The sequence below is a fragment of the Camelina sativa genome, chromosome 11 (genome assembly GCF_030686135.1).
Source record: "Camelina sativa cultivar CO46 ecotype springtype chromosome 11, ASM3068613v1".
In the NCBI taxonomy this organism is placed as follows: domain Eukaryota; kingdom Viridiplantae; phylum Streptophyta; class Magnoliopsida; order Brassicales; family Brassicaceae; genus Camelina; species Camelina sativa.
The window spans coordinates 11,857,194-11,869,945 of record NC_141890.1 but is presented as its reverse complement, the minus strand read 5'-3'; the positions used below and the strand labels follow the sequence as shown (position 1 = coordinate 11,869,945).

Below are 12,752 nucleotides of genomic sequence, written 5' to 3'. Positions count from 1 at the left end.
CAATTGAATGTAATTTTTTACACATTTTAAGGTTAGTTTCATATTTGTACTTCTCAATTAACATAGTAAGATTTATGGAGTAATCAAAATGTTCACCAATTTGGTTGGAAAACAAAACATTAAAAGTGAAGTTAGTATATGCACTTTTTACAAAACAAATAAATAAGTGCATAGCTGCCAAAAAAAGAAAGAAAGTGTAGTTGTTACGTATTGACTAATTATCATATTGTGTGATTAAACTGTTACTAATTTATACTAATAGCCATTCTTTAATAATCTTCAAAGACAAATGGTGTCTTTACAATTATTAAAAAAAAAAAAAAAAATCTAAACTTATAAAACCAAACATATCTTATTCAAGAAAATACAAAAGAGTCGCCACGTAAATAGACGAATTGATTTCTTTTTCTTTTTCTTTGACAACAAAATAATTTGTTTTATATATCAAAATTGTAAACACACCAAAAGAGAAAAAAGCTCAGTCACAAAAACAAGAAAACTCGAATTCTCTCCCTACCATACAAAAACACAAAATCTCTACGTTTCTCTCTTTTACCCCACCAGCCGGCGAAAAAAGTTAAAGAGAATGGGAGGACAGTCACGGAAATGGATGATTCTGGTAGCAACGATATGGATTCAAGCTTTCACCGGGACGAACTTCGATTTCTCAGCTTACTCGTCAGATTTGAAATCGGTTCTTGGGATAACGCAGGTGCAGCTAAACTACTTAGCCGTAGCTTCGGATCTAGGGAAAGTTTTCGGATGGTCATCGGGTCTTGCGCTTATGTATTTCCCGCTTTGGACGGTGCTTTTCGCGGCGGCTTTTATGGGTTTCGTCGGTTACGGAGTTCAGTGGCTCGTCATCACTCATTTCATTTCTTTACCTTATATTATGGTAACGTCACTCATCCACTACTATCTGATTTTATTATTTAATAAAAAAATTTTGGAGAAAAACAATAAATTCCAGAGGTTGGAATAATAATCTACAAGTGATATCTTCATTGTTAAAAGAGTTTATTTATGAGTTTAGTAACGTTTTAACTTTTTAAGGGTCGATATATATTTGTATTTAATTAACTTCAGAACTAATTTTTAAGGGTTAATTAATAAAGAATTGATATATTATTACTTTTATTGAAATTGTCACAAAATGGGACGAAAATAAGATATTGAATCTCAGATTGAGTGATGTTTGATTGGTAGAGTAGAATGGTAGTTGAATCTTTTCTTTTCTTTGTTTTCGTCGATTTGTCTTATGCATTATTTTAGAACTTTAAATAATTAGTTGGTTAGCAAGTAGCAATATTATTTTGGACTGTTTATTAGGGCTTGTTGGCTCGTGTTTGATGGTTGTTTAATTCATTTTATACATATATATTTAAATTATGACGTCAAAAACAGGAAATGTAATATTCAAATTTTAAATTATATGGACCCAGTTTCATTTATTTATTCAAATCATATAATACCTGTAGTTAATATAATTGATTGACAACCGGATCTTTTTTTCTTTTTCTTTTTCTGAAACGTCTTTTTTCGGATGAGCAAGGGAATTAGAGGATTTTTGTGACTGAAACAAAACAATGAAAATAAATATACAAATATTAAATGGGAATTTTAATTCTCTTAGTTAAGTCTTATTTCTTTGATTTTTTTTTTATACTATTTTCTTGGATGTTAAGATTAGCTTTTGGAGTGAAGATTATATATGCAACCTTTAATAATTTGCCGTTTCTGCAAGAATTTTAATTTAAGTTTATTAAAGTTTTGCTAGTGATCTGTGCAGGTGTTTCTCTGTTGCTTACTTGCTGGTTTAAGTATCTGTTGGTTCAACACAGTCTGCTTTGTGCTCTGCATTAGTAACTTCCCCGCAAACAGATCACTTGCTCTGTCTCTCACAGTGAGCTTCAATGGCGTAAGCGCCGCGTTATATACTCTAGCGTATAACGCAATCAATCCGGCTTCTCCAGAGCTGTACCTTCTCTTAAACGCTCTTATACCTCTCATTGTATCTTTCACCGCAATCATCCCGATCCTTCGCCAACCGCCTTTTGAGCCACTTCCACCAGATGGAGTTCGCCGTGACTCTCTCATGTTTCTAGTGCTCAACATACTCGCTGCTTTGAACGGTGTTTATCTCCTTCTCTTTGGATCGAACTCCTCTGATTTGACCTCTGCTCGTCTCCTCTTTGGTGGTGCAATCGTTCTTTTGATCTTCCCTTTATGTATTCCCGGTTTAGTCATCGCTCGGAATTGGTATCACCGTACAATCCACACTAGTTTCCGTCTTGAAGGTTCCGGTTTCATTCTTGTTCATCCTGATGAGCTTGAGTTGCATAAAGGGATGCTTGCGCATGAAGCAAACCGAGAAAGCTACCAACTGCTGAACGAAGATGTGGAGCAAAACCCTGTTAAGACAGTAGCTGTTGAGGAAGATGATATTGATGAGTCTTGTTGCGGGAAGCTTATTACAAAAGATCAGCTTGAAAGTTTGGGAATCGAACATTCTTTGTCGTTGCTCTTACGCAGATCAGATTTCTGGTTATACTATGTCACGTACTTCTGCGGTGGAACCATTGGACTTGTGTACAGCAACAACCTCGGACAGATTGCTCAGTCTTTAGGACAAAGCTCAACCACAACAACTCTTGTTACACTTTATTCCTCTTTCTCATTCTTTGGAAGATTGCTTTCTGCAACACCGGATTATATCCGAGCGTAAGTATTGTATCTATCTGTGATTAGTCTTATAATCTCTACTGGTTGATTGCAGAGTTGTGAATGTTTTTATTTGTGCAGGAAGGTTTATTTTGCGAGAACCGGGTGGTTAGCAATCGCGTTACTACCAACACCAATCGCGCTCTTCTTGCTTGCATCATCAGGACACTCATCAGCATTACAAGCAGGAACAGCGGGGTCGCATGGGGCGGGGTCGCATATGTAACTGATGACTGATTCCTTACGTATGGGGCGGGGTCGCATATGTAACTGATGACTTTTCTTATTTTGCTATGACACACTTTTCCAATAATGGGGGAAAAAGATTACTGATGGTAAAATAAAAGTACTTTGAGTAAGTTACTAATTATGGGTAGATACAAAATTTCTGATCGTTAATACAAAGAAAAAGCCTCTCATAAGCCAAAGCCATCTTACTCGCCGTAAACATCTCCGCCGCATACTCTTTACACTTTCTACCTCTCTCCGCCAATCTATCAGCTCCTTCCGCCACCGCAACCTCCATAACCGCCGTCAAAGCTTCCACATTCGGCGCAAACATAAACCCAAACTCATCATTCACCACTATACTCCTCTTTATGCTTGCGTACCTCGACGCCATCACTGGTTTACCACTCAACATCGCTTCCATTAACGTCAAATCGAGTCCTTGTGGTCTAAGCGTTGGATTCACGAACAAATCTATCCCGTTGTAGAAACCCTTGAGTTCGTTTGGGTTTAGAGATCCCAAAATGGAAACTTTATCTCCTAGTTCCTTGTAACGATTCTCCCATGGCCCTGATCCAGCTACTACGAGGTAAACATTAGAATGTGTTTCGATTAGTTTCGAAAAAGCTTCGAAGAGTAATGGATGTCCTTTGTCTTTAACTAATCTCCCTGCGGCTCCTAAAACGACCGCTGATGAGTTTTCTGGTAACCCTAATTTTGACCTAAACAGAGAACGTAGCTTCTTGTCTGATGTGAATCCGTGTTCATCAACTCCGTTGAGGATCACGTGAACCCTTTTCTCAGGAATTTGGTAAACGTCTCTTAGAATTTCTCCGCAGCTATCGCTGATCGCGATGTGGTGAGCGTAGTTGTGGAAGAATCTGATTTCGTCAAGTATCTTGGGAAGCACGGCACCGTATAGGCTTGCATTGAAGCCTTGTGATCTTGGTTCGTCTGGTTTACGGATCAGGTCTTGGTAAATGCTTGATTGTAAGCTCTCTAGCGCAATGCCGTGCCATGAGACTGCTAGGTTTGGAACCTCCCGGGCAATCCAGTGAGGTAAAGCCACGCTTTCGGTGTGAACCGCATCGAAAGGTTCTTTCTTGTTCTCTTCTTGGTAAAGCTGCCATGCTTTGTTGTACCGCCATTTTCCAGGCTCCGCGTCACCGTGAGAATGGATTATAGGGTATAAGATTTGGTCGGAAACCGGAGTGATTTTGTTGGTTTCAGGGGAATGGTCTAAGGGGGAGGTGAAAACATGGACGCGGTGTCCACGGCGGGCTAAAGCAGTGTAGAGAGTTAAAGCATGACGTTCCATGCCGCCGGGATTGGGCCCAGTAGGCCATTTCCGGGAGAAAACAGCGAGTTTTAGGGATTTGGGAGGGTTGGTTATGGAGAAAGCAAGGCGGTTCCAGGCAAACTGGGCGGTTTGAAGGTCGCCAGACCACGGTGGCTGGTATGTTTCAGAGGAAGAGGAGACTGCGACTGTGGAGGAGGAGCAAGAGGAGCTGCGGAGGAGGAAGAGAGCCGGTATTGTAAAAAGGACGGTGAAGAAGAGGAAAGTACAAAGACTAAAATGAGAATTTGGTTTCTTAAGTTTGGTTTGTGAAGCCATTGCTTTTTGTTTCTTCTTCAAAATATGGTGCTGTGGTGGTTCTGTTTGTTCAAGTAAAGGATACATAAAAAGCAAATCATCATTTTTCATCTTTGGGGATTTTAATTATAAGCTTACAATATAAGTAAAATGATAAAGTGGAGACGATCCCATTAAAGTTGTTTATTCAGTGGGTTTGGTAACGTAAAAATGACCAAGAAAGAAACGTGAGGCTTCAATTAATCTTGTGGGGTTACTTTGGTTTGTATGTATGGGAAAAATATTCATGTGACTTGTTGCGTGACTTTTCAACACATCATTATGTGAACACTCTTAATTCTCATGATATTTGTTTTAAAATAGTATTTATTTTCGTATGAGGAATGATGAATTTATAATCTAAGGTCAACGGTCTAAAACATTGGTTAGCTTTGAAGCAAATAGTTATATTGTTTAGTGTGTTTGGCTTCCACTTTTGACTTTTGATTGTGTGATTTTCATTCTTCTAGTGCGGATTTTTTGGTATTTTACAACTCAAGCATTTGACTTTCTGAACTTTTTAGGCTATACTTGTTCTTATTTCTTATTACTAGAAGACGTAAATCAAATGACAAATGCATGGAAAAGGATACTTTGTTGTGTATAATATCAAAGCTTGTGGATAAAGTTAACATATGCGAGCTAGGTGGCAAATCTGGTAATGCATTTGTATTCGAACTTTACTTCAAGTTTCAAAGAATCTTCTTTATTGATGAGTGTTGTGCAGAGATTAAATCGCAATAAGTTCGCATTGGAACTTTACTTCAAGTTTCAGTGAATCTTATTACAAGTCAAAGTTAAGCTTTTACATTTTAAAAATACCAAAAAAAAAAAAAAAATAGAAAGATCTGATGTTGAGTTTGTTGTGCTGAGGAGACAGTCAGCAGAGGAAACGGTTTCAATCTTTGTAGAAAAAATATGTCTGCGACACAGAGATCCCAATATCTCTTCTTGAAAATTGTTTAAGAGTAGCCAAATTGACTTGAAACTTCAGAGACTCTGTACATTGCTGATTCTACAATTCAAATTAAGAGATCAAGCCAAGAATGAGGTAGATTTAGAACAAGAATAAGCCATTAATAAGGTAGAAATCGACTTTCTGAAATTAGTTATGTCCAGTGATTAGGCTTTGCTGGCTTCGTGTAACTAAGAACGGAAGTTACAGTACATTCGTAATTAGAAAACGAGACTTCTTCCTTTATCCTTTTCCTGTTCAGTAGCTCTTCTTCTTGAAAACATAAACGACCTCTCTTGGACACAACAACTTCATCTAAGTCAGTTTCGTTTAGATCTGTTTCTTTTCCAGATATAGCTTTATCGAGATTATTCTCTTGTAACCCATGCAACCTATAATCATTCTCGTCCGGTGCATATAACAAGCTCATCCCACATTTCACAACCTCACAGCAATCTAGTTTTCTTTTTGCTTTGCCATCAGTAAGAAAAAATTTCAATGAGGCAGTGGTGTTGCAGCATCTGTTGAGATCATCGCTTTTCTTGGCATGGTAACAGTTGTTATAACTGATGAACACATGATCAGAGCTAAGTCTTCTTGGTTCTTCGTGGCTAGGTGATCCACACTGCTCTTTCCAGCCCCCAAGATTACAAGTAAAGCTGGTGGAATCACCGTCTTCGTTTCTGAACTTGCATTTGCATATTACGGAGAACCTGCTGGTTCTATCTTCATAGTCCTTGAAAGAAACAACAGTGCAGAGAGAAAGTCCAATGAATTTATCGTCACACCAGTGTGGAGGCAGGTTGATTTCCATTGAAGATCCAATTCTCTGATGGCGGAACCATAATGGCAAATCATTTCCTGGAAAACTTACAGCAACTAAAGGTTCCAAAACTAGTTCCTGAAATGATAAGACCAAAAAAGTCGTTTAAGAATAACATGTAAATGTCACTGCTATACTAACAGAGCAAACAGATATTGGACCTTATGATTACGTTGAAGAGATCCGTTCACCAGTATTTGACTCTTGAGTTGAGTATGAGCCACAATATTTTCTTGTGCATCTCGGTTTAGCTTGAAGCAATCTGTGAATACGAAAGTAGAATGGGTCTTTTCAGCTATCACAAGAAGCGTCATAGGTTTTGCTACTGTTTCGAGTGAGATACAGCCATGAGCATCCAAGTACTGCAGATTTGATGGAAGCACTGGCAGTGAAATGAGCTTTTGACAATGCTTCAAGTAAAGAGACTTGAGATGATGAAGTTTCTTAATGCTTCCTGGTAGATTCTCGATATTGTTTTTGCTCAAGCATAGAGACTGCAGCGAGGATAAGCAGCTAAGGTTGTCCGACAACTTGTATAGATTACAATCTGTGAGATACATGTCTGATAACTGAGAGCAGCCCGAGAAAGGCAGCAATTCCAAACCCCTGAAATCTTGGACTTTAGATCCACCAAACGAAAACAGCTTGAGATTACTCATACACATTTTTCTGGGAGTTTGTTTAATGGCTGTATCATCTATGAGCAGAATCTCTAAGCTTCCCATGTCTTCATGAATATCCGGAAAACTCTCTAGCTTTGAACAGCCAGAGAGAATCAGTTCTTTTAGAGACTTGAGTTTGCAAAGAGTGTCAGGAAGACCCATCAACCTGAAACACTTCTTTAGATTTAACACAGCGAGGTTCCGTAGAGTCTCTATGGATTCAGGAACACGTTTGATTGCTGTGCCATCCAAATATAGAGACTCTATGTTATCTGAAATAGTTGGGAATTTCTTGAGTTTTGAACAGCCACTGAGGATAAGAACCTTCAAATATTTCAGATTAATGCTCTTTGGAAGACGCTTGAGGTTTATGCAATCTCTGAGATTCAGCGAAACAAGACTGTCCATCTGCTGGATTGATGAACATTTGGCTAAACTTGTACAGCATTCTAGATTTAATCTCTCGAGTTTACGAGCTTCCAACAAGCCAGATAGATTCAGTAAGTCTTTCGAGTAGCTGAGATCAACCCACCTTAACTCTCCTGTGTTCTGCAAGATAAATAATTTAATAATCACATACTTGATCACAGCAGCACACTATAGTATAATCTGATAAAATGGGAGAATTTACCGCTAACCTTCTCATCTTCCCATAGTTGCTTAATGCTGCTATAACGAAGACTAAGATCAATGAGTTTCTTCGGATTGAAGTTCAATGGCAGATACTCCAAAGGGTACCCCTGCCAGTGGAGATACACCAGCTCATCTGGAAAGCTATCAAGCCCACCCGGGAAACGAAATCTACAATGGTTTTCACACCACTTAGAACAATGAGAATTATAGATTTTCAGGAATTTGAGACTCAACATTCTCGTGAAAATATCAGCACTTAGCTTCATGCTTTCTACATTAGACATATCCAAGAAGATGCCCCTAATTTCTGCAGTCCCCTGGAAAAAAAAGTTAAATAAAAAAAAACTACAGTAGAAGAATCACATTCGTAAGGACAAAATGAAACACATGGCTCACCGTTTTATACTTTAAAACGCGACAAATATCTTCTTGGTCCCATAACCTACCACGCTTACCTGCCTCTTTGATGGATGATTCATAACCAATTTCCTTCCCCATCGTAAGCAGTAGGTCATGCATCTCCAGCCGGTTATCCGAGACAGTTACCAAGCACTTGTCAATAAGATCATTTATCACATTAGAAGCATCAATGTGGTAAGTGCTCAGAATCCTTGAAACAAAATCCAACTTTTCTGATCTAAAGAAGCAAGCAACATCCAGAAATATGCTCTGTTCTTCCGGACATAGTTCCTCATAACTCATTTTCAAGACTTCTTGAATCTTTCCATCTGGTCTTTTCTGCAGTCTCTCCAATTTCCTGATCCAATATAACTTATCTCGTTGACAAAGATCAGAACCTAGCAATTTCAGAGCTAATGGATGCCCTTTAGAATAATCCACGAACTTGTTTGATAGATCCATGAACTAGGCTGTAGCGCAGAGATTACTAGAAAATGCATTCAAGCAGAAAAGCTCCAAAGACTCTCTTCCGCTTAATATAGGAACCACATATGTTTGGTTCACAATCTTCTCTAACAATTTCTTGTCCCTTGTTGTTATAACAATCCGAGTTCCTTCTCTGTACAGCTCTTGTCCCTCTCCCCCAATAAGAAGTCTAATTTGATTCTCGTTGGCCACATTGTCAAGCACAATTAACAGCTTTTTGTTTCGAAGGCGGTCCTTTAAGGCTTCATGTGCTCCTTCAGGAGCTCCAACATCAAGATTGTCTTCATCTAATAACTTACGGAGGAGCTTCTGCTGCAAATGATCTACTCCGTTTAGTTTTGACTCGTTGTGAATATTTGCAAGGAAGCAGTAACCATCGAAGTGGCCATAGTTTCGCTTATACACACAATCTGCAACAGTGGTCTTACCAATCCCAGCCATCCCAAGAACTCCAACAACTCGCACACAAGTCTTTTCTTCGAAACACATTATCTTTTCAAGTTCCATCACACGCGATTCAATCCCTGGAAGACCTTGAATTTCAGATGGAGACAACTTGTTTAGAACCTTGAACGTTTCCTTGGCAATTTTGTCTACAAACTCACACTCCGGGCTGCCAAATGCATCATTTTTATCAAGATAAGTTTCACAGTAAACGAAAAAAAGGCAAATGATTGATCTCCATGAAATAATTTGGCTTCATTAGAATATGAAACAGTAAGACACAACACAAAGCACATAAATTGGTATGAAGAAGAACTCTATTATTGAATACCAACAAAGATAGTAAAATGCTATACAAATTTCATGAAACTAGAGACCAATTAACGTTCTGGTTTTATTCCTTTAATGCAATGAAACATAGTTTAGTCATTTTTAAAATTTGCTGCGGCACACAGTAAAGAAGATAGTGATGATTGATTAATCAAGAAGTGGCTTAACCCATCATCTATTTACACTGTAAACCGAGGTTCAACCAATTACTAAACCGGAATTTCACTAATTTTCAACCCAACATCCTCTAGAACAATTAACCGATACTTAACCATATCTTTAACCGGAATTCAATTAGAACTCAAAGTCAAATCGTTTAGGTACCTTCTCTCCGGCAAAACGTAGCCGGCGATTTGAGAAGCAGCGGTCAGGGCATCCTTCCATGCCGGAACTCTGTGTTCAAATCCCTGAAAAACCTCTTCAGATCTCTCGAACGGAGCTCCGAAACTCCCAGTTTGATACCTCACGTCACATGTCGGAACTTTGTAGAAGACCGGTAAAACCACCTGATCGAAGGTCTTTTTACAATCCATGATCTTGGCGAGCTCCTCTAAACACCACGCGGAATTCGCGTAGTTCTCTGAGAAAACGACGATCGAGATCTTCGATTGCTCGATCCTTTCGAGAAGCTTTGAGAGATCGTTGCCTCGCCGGAGTTCCTCATCGATGAAAGCATCGATCCCTTTCCGGCGTAGAAAATCTCGGAGATAGCAAGTGAAGGAGTGGCGCGTGTCTGCGCCTCGGAAACTGAGAAACACGTCGTATTTCCGGCGGGATGGATCCGACGCGGAGGAAGATGAAGAAGCAGCAGCCATGGATATTAAATGAGTGGTTAGGAGTTGAGGTTGTAAAATGCGATTGACTGTGAACAGTGCGAGTCGTCTTAGTGGGTCAAGTCTAATGATTTTTTCTTTTTTATTTGTTTTGTATTTATCCTTTCTTCGTCTTCTTTGTCGTTCGTACTGGTTTAGTGTGACTCATCTCTGTCTTTGAATAGGTTTATTACTACCTCAATTCGACCACGTCTCATCCCCAATGGCTATGCAATCCGGTGAGTTTGTTGAGGGTTTCTCCATTTTCCTCTTTTGCCTCGAAAGTATCAAACTTTGTGTATTTCGATGACTAATGATTGTTTCAAACCTTTTGTTTTTTTTCTCAGAATATGGAATTAGTACTCTGCATAAAGAAGCTCAGATCCGGTGGTTGAAACCTCCCGAGGTGCTGTTCATACTGCAGAATCATGAAAGATTGACGCTTACACTTACGGCACCTCAAAGGCCTACAAGTAAGTTTGACTTTTTTTTTCTGACTTTACTGGTTTGGTTTTGATTTAATCAATTTTCTTAAACTCATGTCTCTCAGGTGGGTCTTTGTTTCTTTTTAATAGAAAGGTTCTTAAATTATTCCGTAAAGATGGCCATCACTGGCGGAGAAAAAAGGATGGTAGAACTGTTGCAGAAGCACACGAACGACTTAAGGTATCAGGATAGTGCACTATGATCTCAGAGACTTCTCACATTGTTGCTGAATGCTCTTAGATGTTATTATTGTGCTCGTACTTGTTATCATGACTTGAGTTTTTTTTTTTTTTATCATGATCTTAGATAATTTGCTAGTTGTTATGATTATTCCAGTCTCCAAATATCGTCTTTTGAAACTTTAGATTGTTGTTCTTAACGTTATTAATGACTATTCCAATCTCCAAGATTTTGTGTGTTTGCAACTTGTAGGTATGTTGTTCTTAAGCTTGTTAATGACTCTTTGATTGACGTGTTTATGAACAGGTGGGAAACACCGATGCCTTGAATTGTTATTATGCGCATGGAGAGCACAATCCCACTTTTCAGAGGCGTATCTACTGGATGTTAGATCCGTGAGTTCATGTACTCATACTATGTGTATATACGTTACTCCTGTTTATTTCTCAAAAGTGAACATAATGTTTATTGCTCTTTATATCAGGGAATACGAGCATATTGTCCTTGTTCATTACAGGGATGTAAGCAACCTACAAGAGGTGACTTCTCCGATAAGCCATAGTTGTTCTGGTTCAGGGATAACCGATGAAAAATTCGAAGCCGCAGATGTTGGCTGTAGGGACCCATTCGAAGACTGGACAGCTTTCTTTGAATTTCTTAAAAACAGCAAACCTCCGCGTTCTCTTTCTGAATGCACTTCCAACGACGCCGTTGAATTTCTCCGGCGCCTGCCCACTGACAAAGTTGAAGCCGTCGTTACAAGCTTCAGCGGCGACACCTTCAAAAGAATATTAGGAAGCCACAAGGAAAATCCTTTTGACAACCAAATTGTAAGAACATTCTTGATGGAGCTTGCGGAAGAACAGACTAGTCAAAAAGAATTTGTCAAGAACATGCTCAGTCACCATAACAAGGAGGATCTCTTTGAGATGCGTTTAAAAACCAAAGATATGGATAACGTTGACTCTCTCATCATCCCCGATGAGGACGCCAGGAATTACTTTCCCTTCACCAACTTCCAGGGAGGTACCGAGAGCCTCATTCGATTTGAGGACCAGGATGGCAAAGGATGGCTGTTTGGCTACTCATACCACAACATCGGGAGTCAGTGTGAATTTACCAGAGGTTGGAGCAGGTACGTTAAGGAAAATCAGCTTAGTGTTGGAGATTCTGTTTTCTTCCAACGACACCATATGGACAGCAGCAAGTTCTTCATTGGCTGCAGAAGGCACAACGCTGGCGCTGCTCCCGCAAGTTCTTCTCAAAGTGCAGTTCTGAATCCAACATCACCGGCTACATCCAAAATGAAGCTAGAATTGAGAGAGAAACACATGGAAGTGGAAATTCCTTTTCAGCAAGGATTGCCTGAGCATAGCATTACAGGGTCTGACCCTATATTAGTAATTTCTTGTGGTAAAAACCAAGACTCTGAGGAGACATACTTCATCAGCTGCATCTATAATGAGTTATGTCGGCGTGGCTTCACCCCTTGTAGCTATGATCTAGACAGGAGCACAATGACTGGGGATCCGTATACGCTATACAGTTCACGTGTTTGTATTATGATTATCACGATGAACTATGCCAGAGAGTGCCTGGCTGAATTCACAGCGATCATGGGCCATTTAAAAGCAAACAACCTTGCGCTTCTGCCTGTGTTTTTTAATGTAATTCCTGGCTCTTTTGAGAATTCAGTACATGCATCCCAAGTTTATAAATGGAGGAAGGCCATAAATAAATTATTTGTCTACAAAAGTAAGCAGTATATAAAGGGGTAATTGATTTCTCTCTTCTCCCATTAGGCCATTTTACATGTCTATGGTTTTCTCGGTGAACATTTGTCGGAAGTATATACTAGAGCACACATGCTTAATTAACCAGGAAATCCATTTAGTGATTTGTCTTAACATATTTGCCATTGGACAGAGCATTTATAAAGAAAGTTGTTTGGCTAATTAAA

The 12,752-nt window shown here is 39.1% G+C and overlaps 3 protein-coding genes across 25 annotated transcripts in view; 2 read left to right on the top strand and 1 right to left on the bottom strand.

Moving 5' to 3' along the window:
* The first annotated feature begins 300 nt into the window (after nucleotides 1-300).
* LOC104723101 (protein NUCLEAR FUSION DEFECTIVE 4) lies at nucleotides 301-3,088 on the top strand. Of its 2 annotated transcripts, XM_087475041.1 has the most exons (3): nucleotides 301-895; nucleotides 1,790-2,721; nucleotides 2,803-3,088. In XM_087475041.1, the coding sequence occupies exons 1-3, from the start codon at nucleotides 587-589 to the stop codon at nucleotides 2,945-2,947; spliced, it is 1,386 nt and encodes a 461-aa protein (XP_087331167.1). In that variant the 5' UTR covers nucleotides 301-586; the 3' UTR covers nucleotides 2,948-3,088. The 2 variants fall into 2 exon arrangements, with proteins under 2 accessions (XP_087331167.1, XP_087331168.1); XM_087475042.1 differs by lacking the exon at nucleotides 2,803-3,088 and having other exon boundaries at nucleotides 340-895; nucleotides 1,790-2,725.
* Nucleotides 3,089-5,636: 2,548 nt separating this feature from the next.
* LOC104723095 (disease resistance protein RPP2B) lies at nucleotides 5,637-10,129 on the bottom strand. Its single transcript, XM_010441390.3, is given in 5 exon segments — nucleotides 5,637-6,438; nucleotides 6,522-7,571; nucleotides 7,661-7,972; nucleotides 8,052-9,153; nucleotides 9,639-10,129. Coding segments are annotated over 5 exon segments (3,702 nt in total). The 3' UTR covers nucleotides 5,637-5,691.
* The window catches only part of LOC104723096 (disease resistance protein RPP2A), a 7,556-nt gene continuing 4,834 nt past the window's right edge, over nucleotides 10,031-12,752 (top strand). For 4 of the 22 annotated variants that reach the window (XM_087475693.1, XM_087475697.1, XM_087475694.1 and 1 more), the window contains exons 1-5: nucleotides 10,226-10,365; nucleotides 10,474-10,599; nucleotides 10,677-10,792; nucleotides 11,099-11,187; nucleotides 11,277-12,566. In XM_087475693.1, coding sequence (XP_087331819.1) covers nucleotides 10,350-10,365; nucleotides 10,474-10,599; nucleotides 10,677-10,792; nucleotides 11,099-11,187; nucleotides 11,277-12,566 — 1,637 coding nt within the window. In that variant the 5' untranslated portion in view covers nucleotides 10,226-10,349. Of the gene's footprint in view, nucleotides 10,205-10,225; nucleotides 10,366-10,473; nucleotides 10,600-10,676; nucleotides 10,793-11,098; nucleotides 11,188-11,276; nucleotides 12,567-12,752 lie in introns of those variants that run through there. The other 18 variants (XM_087475701.1, XM_087475703.1, XM_087475702.1 and 15 more) reach the window with 13 other exon arrangements.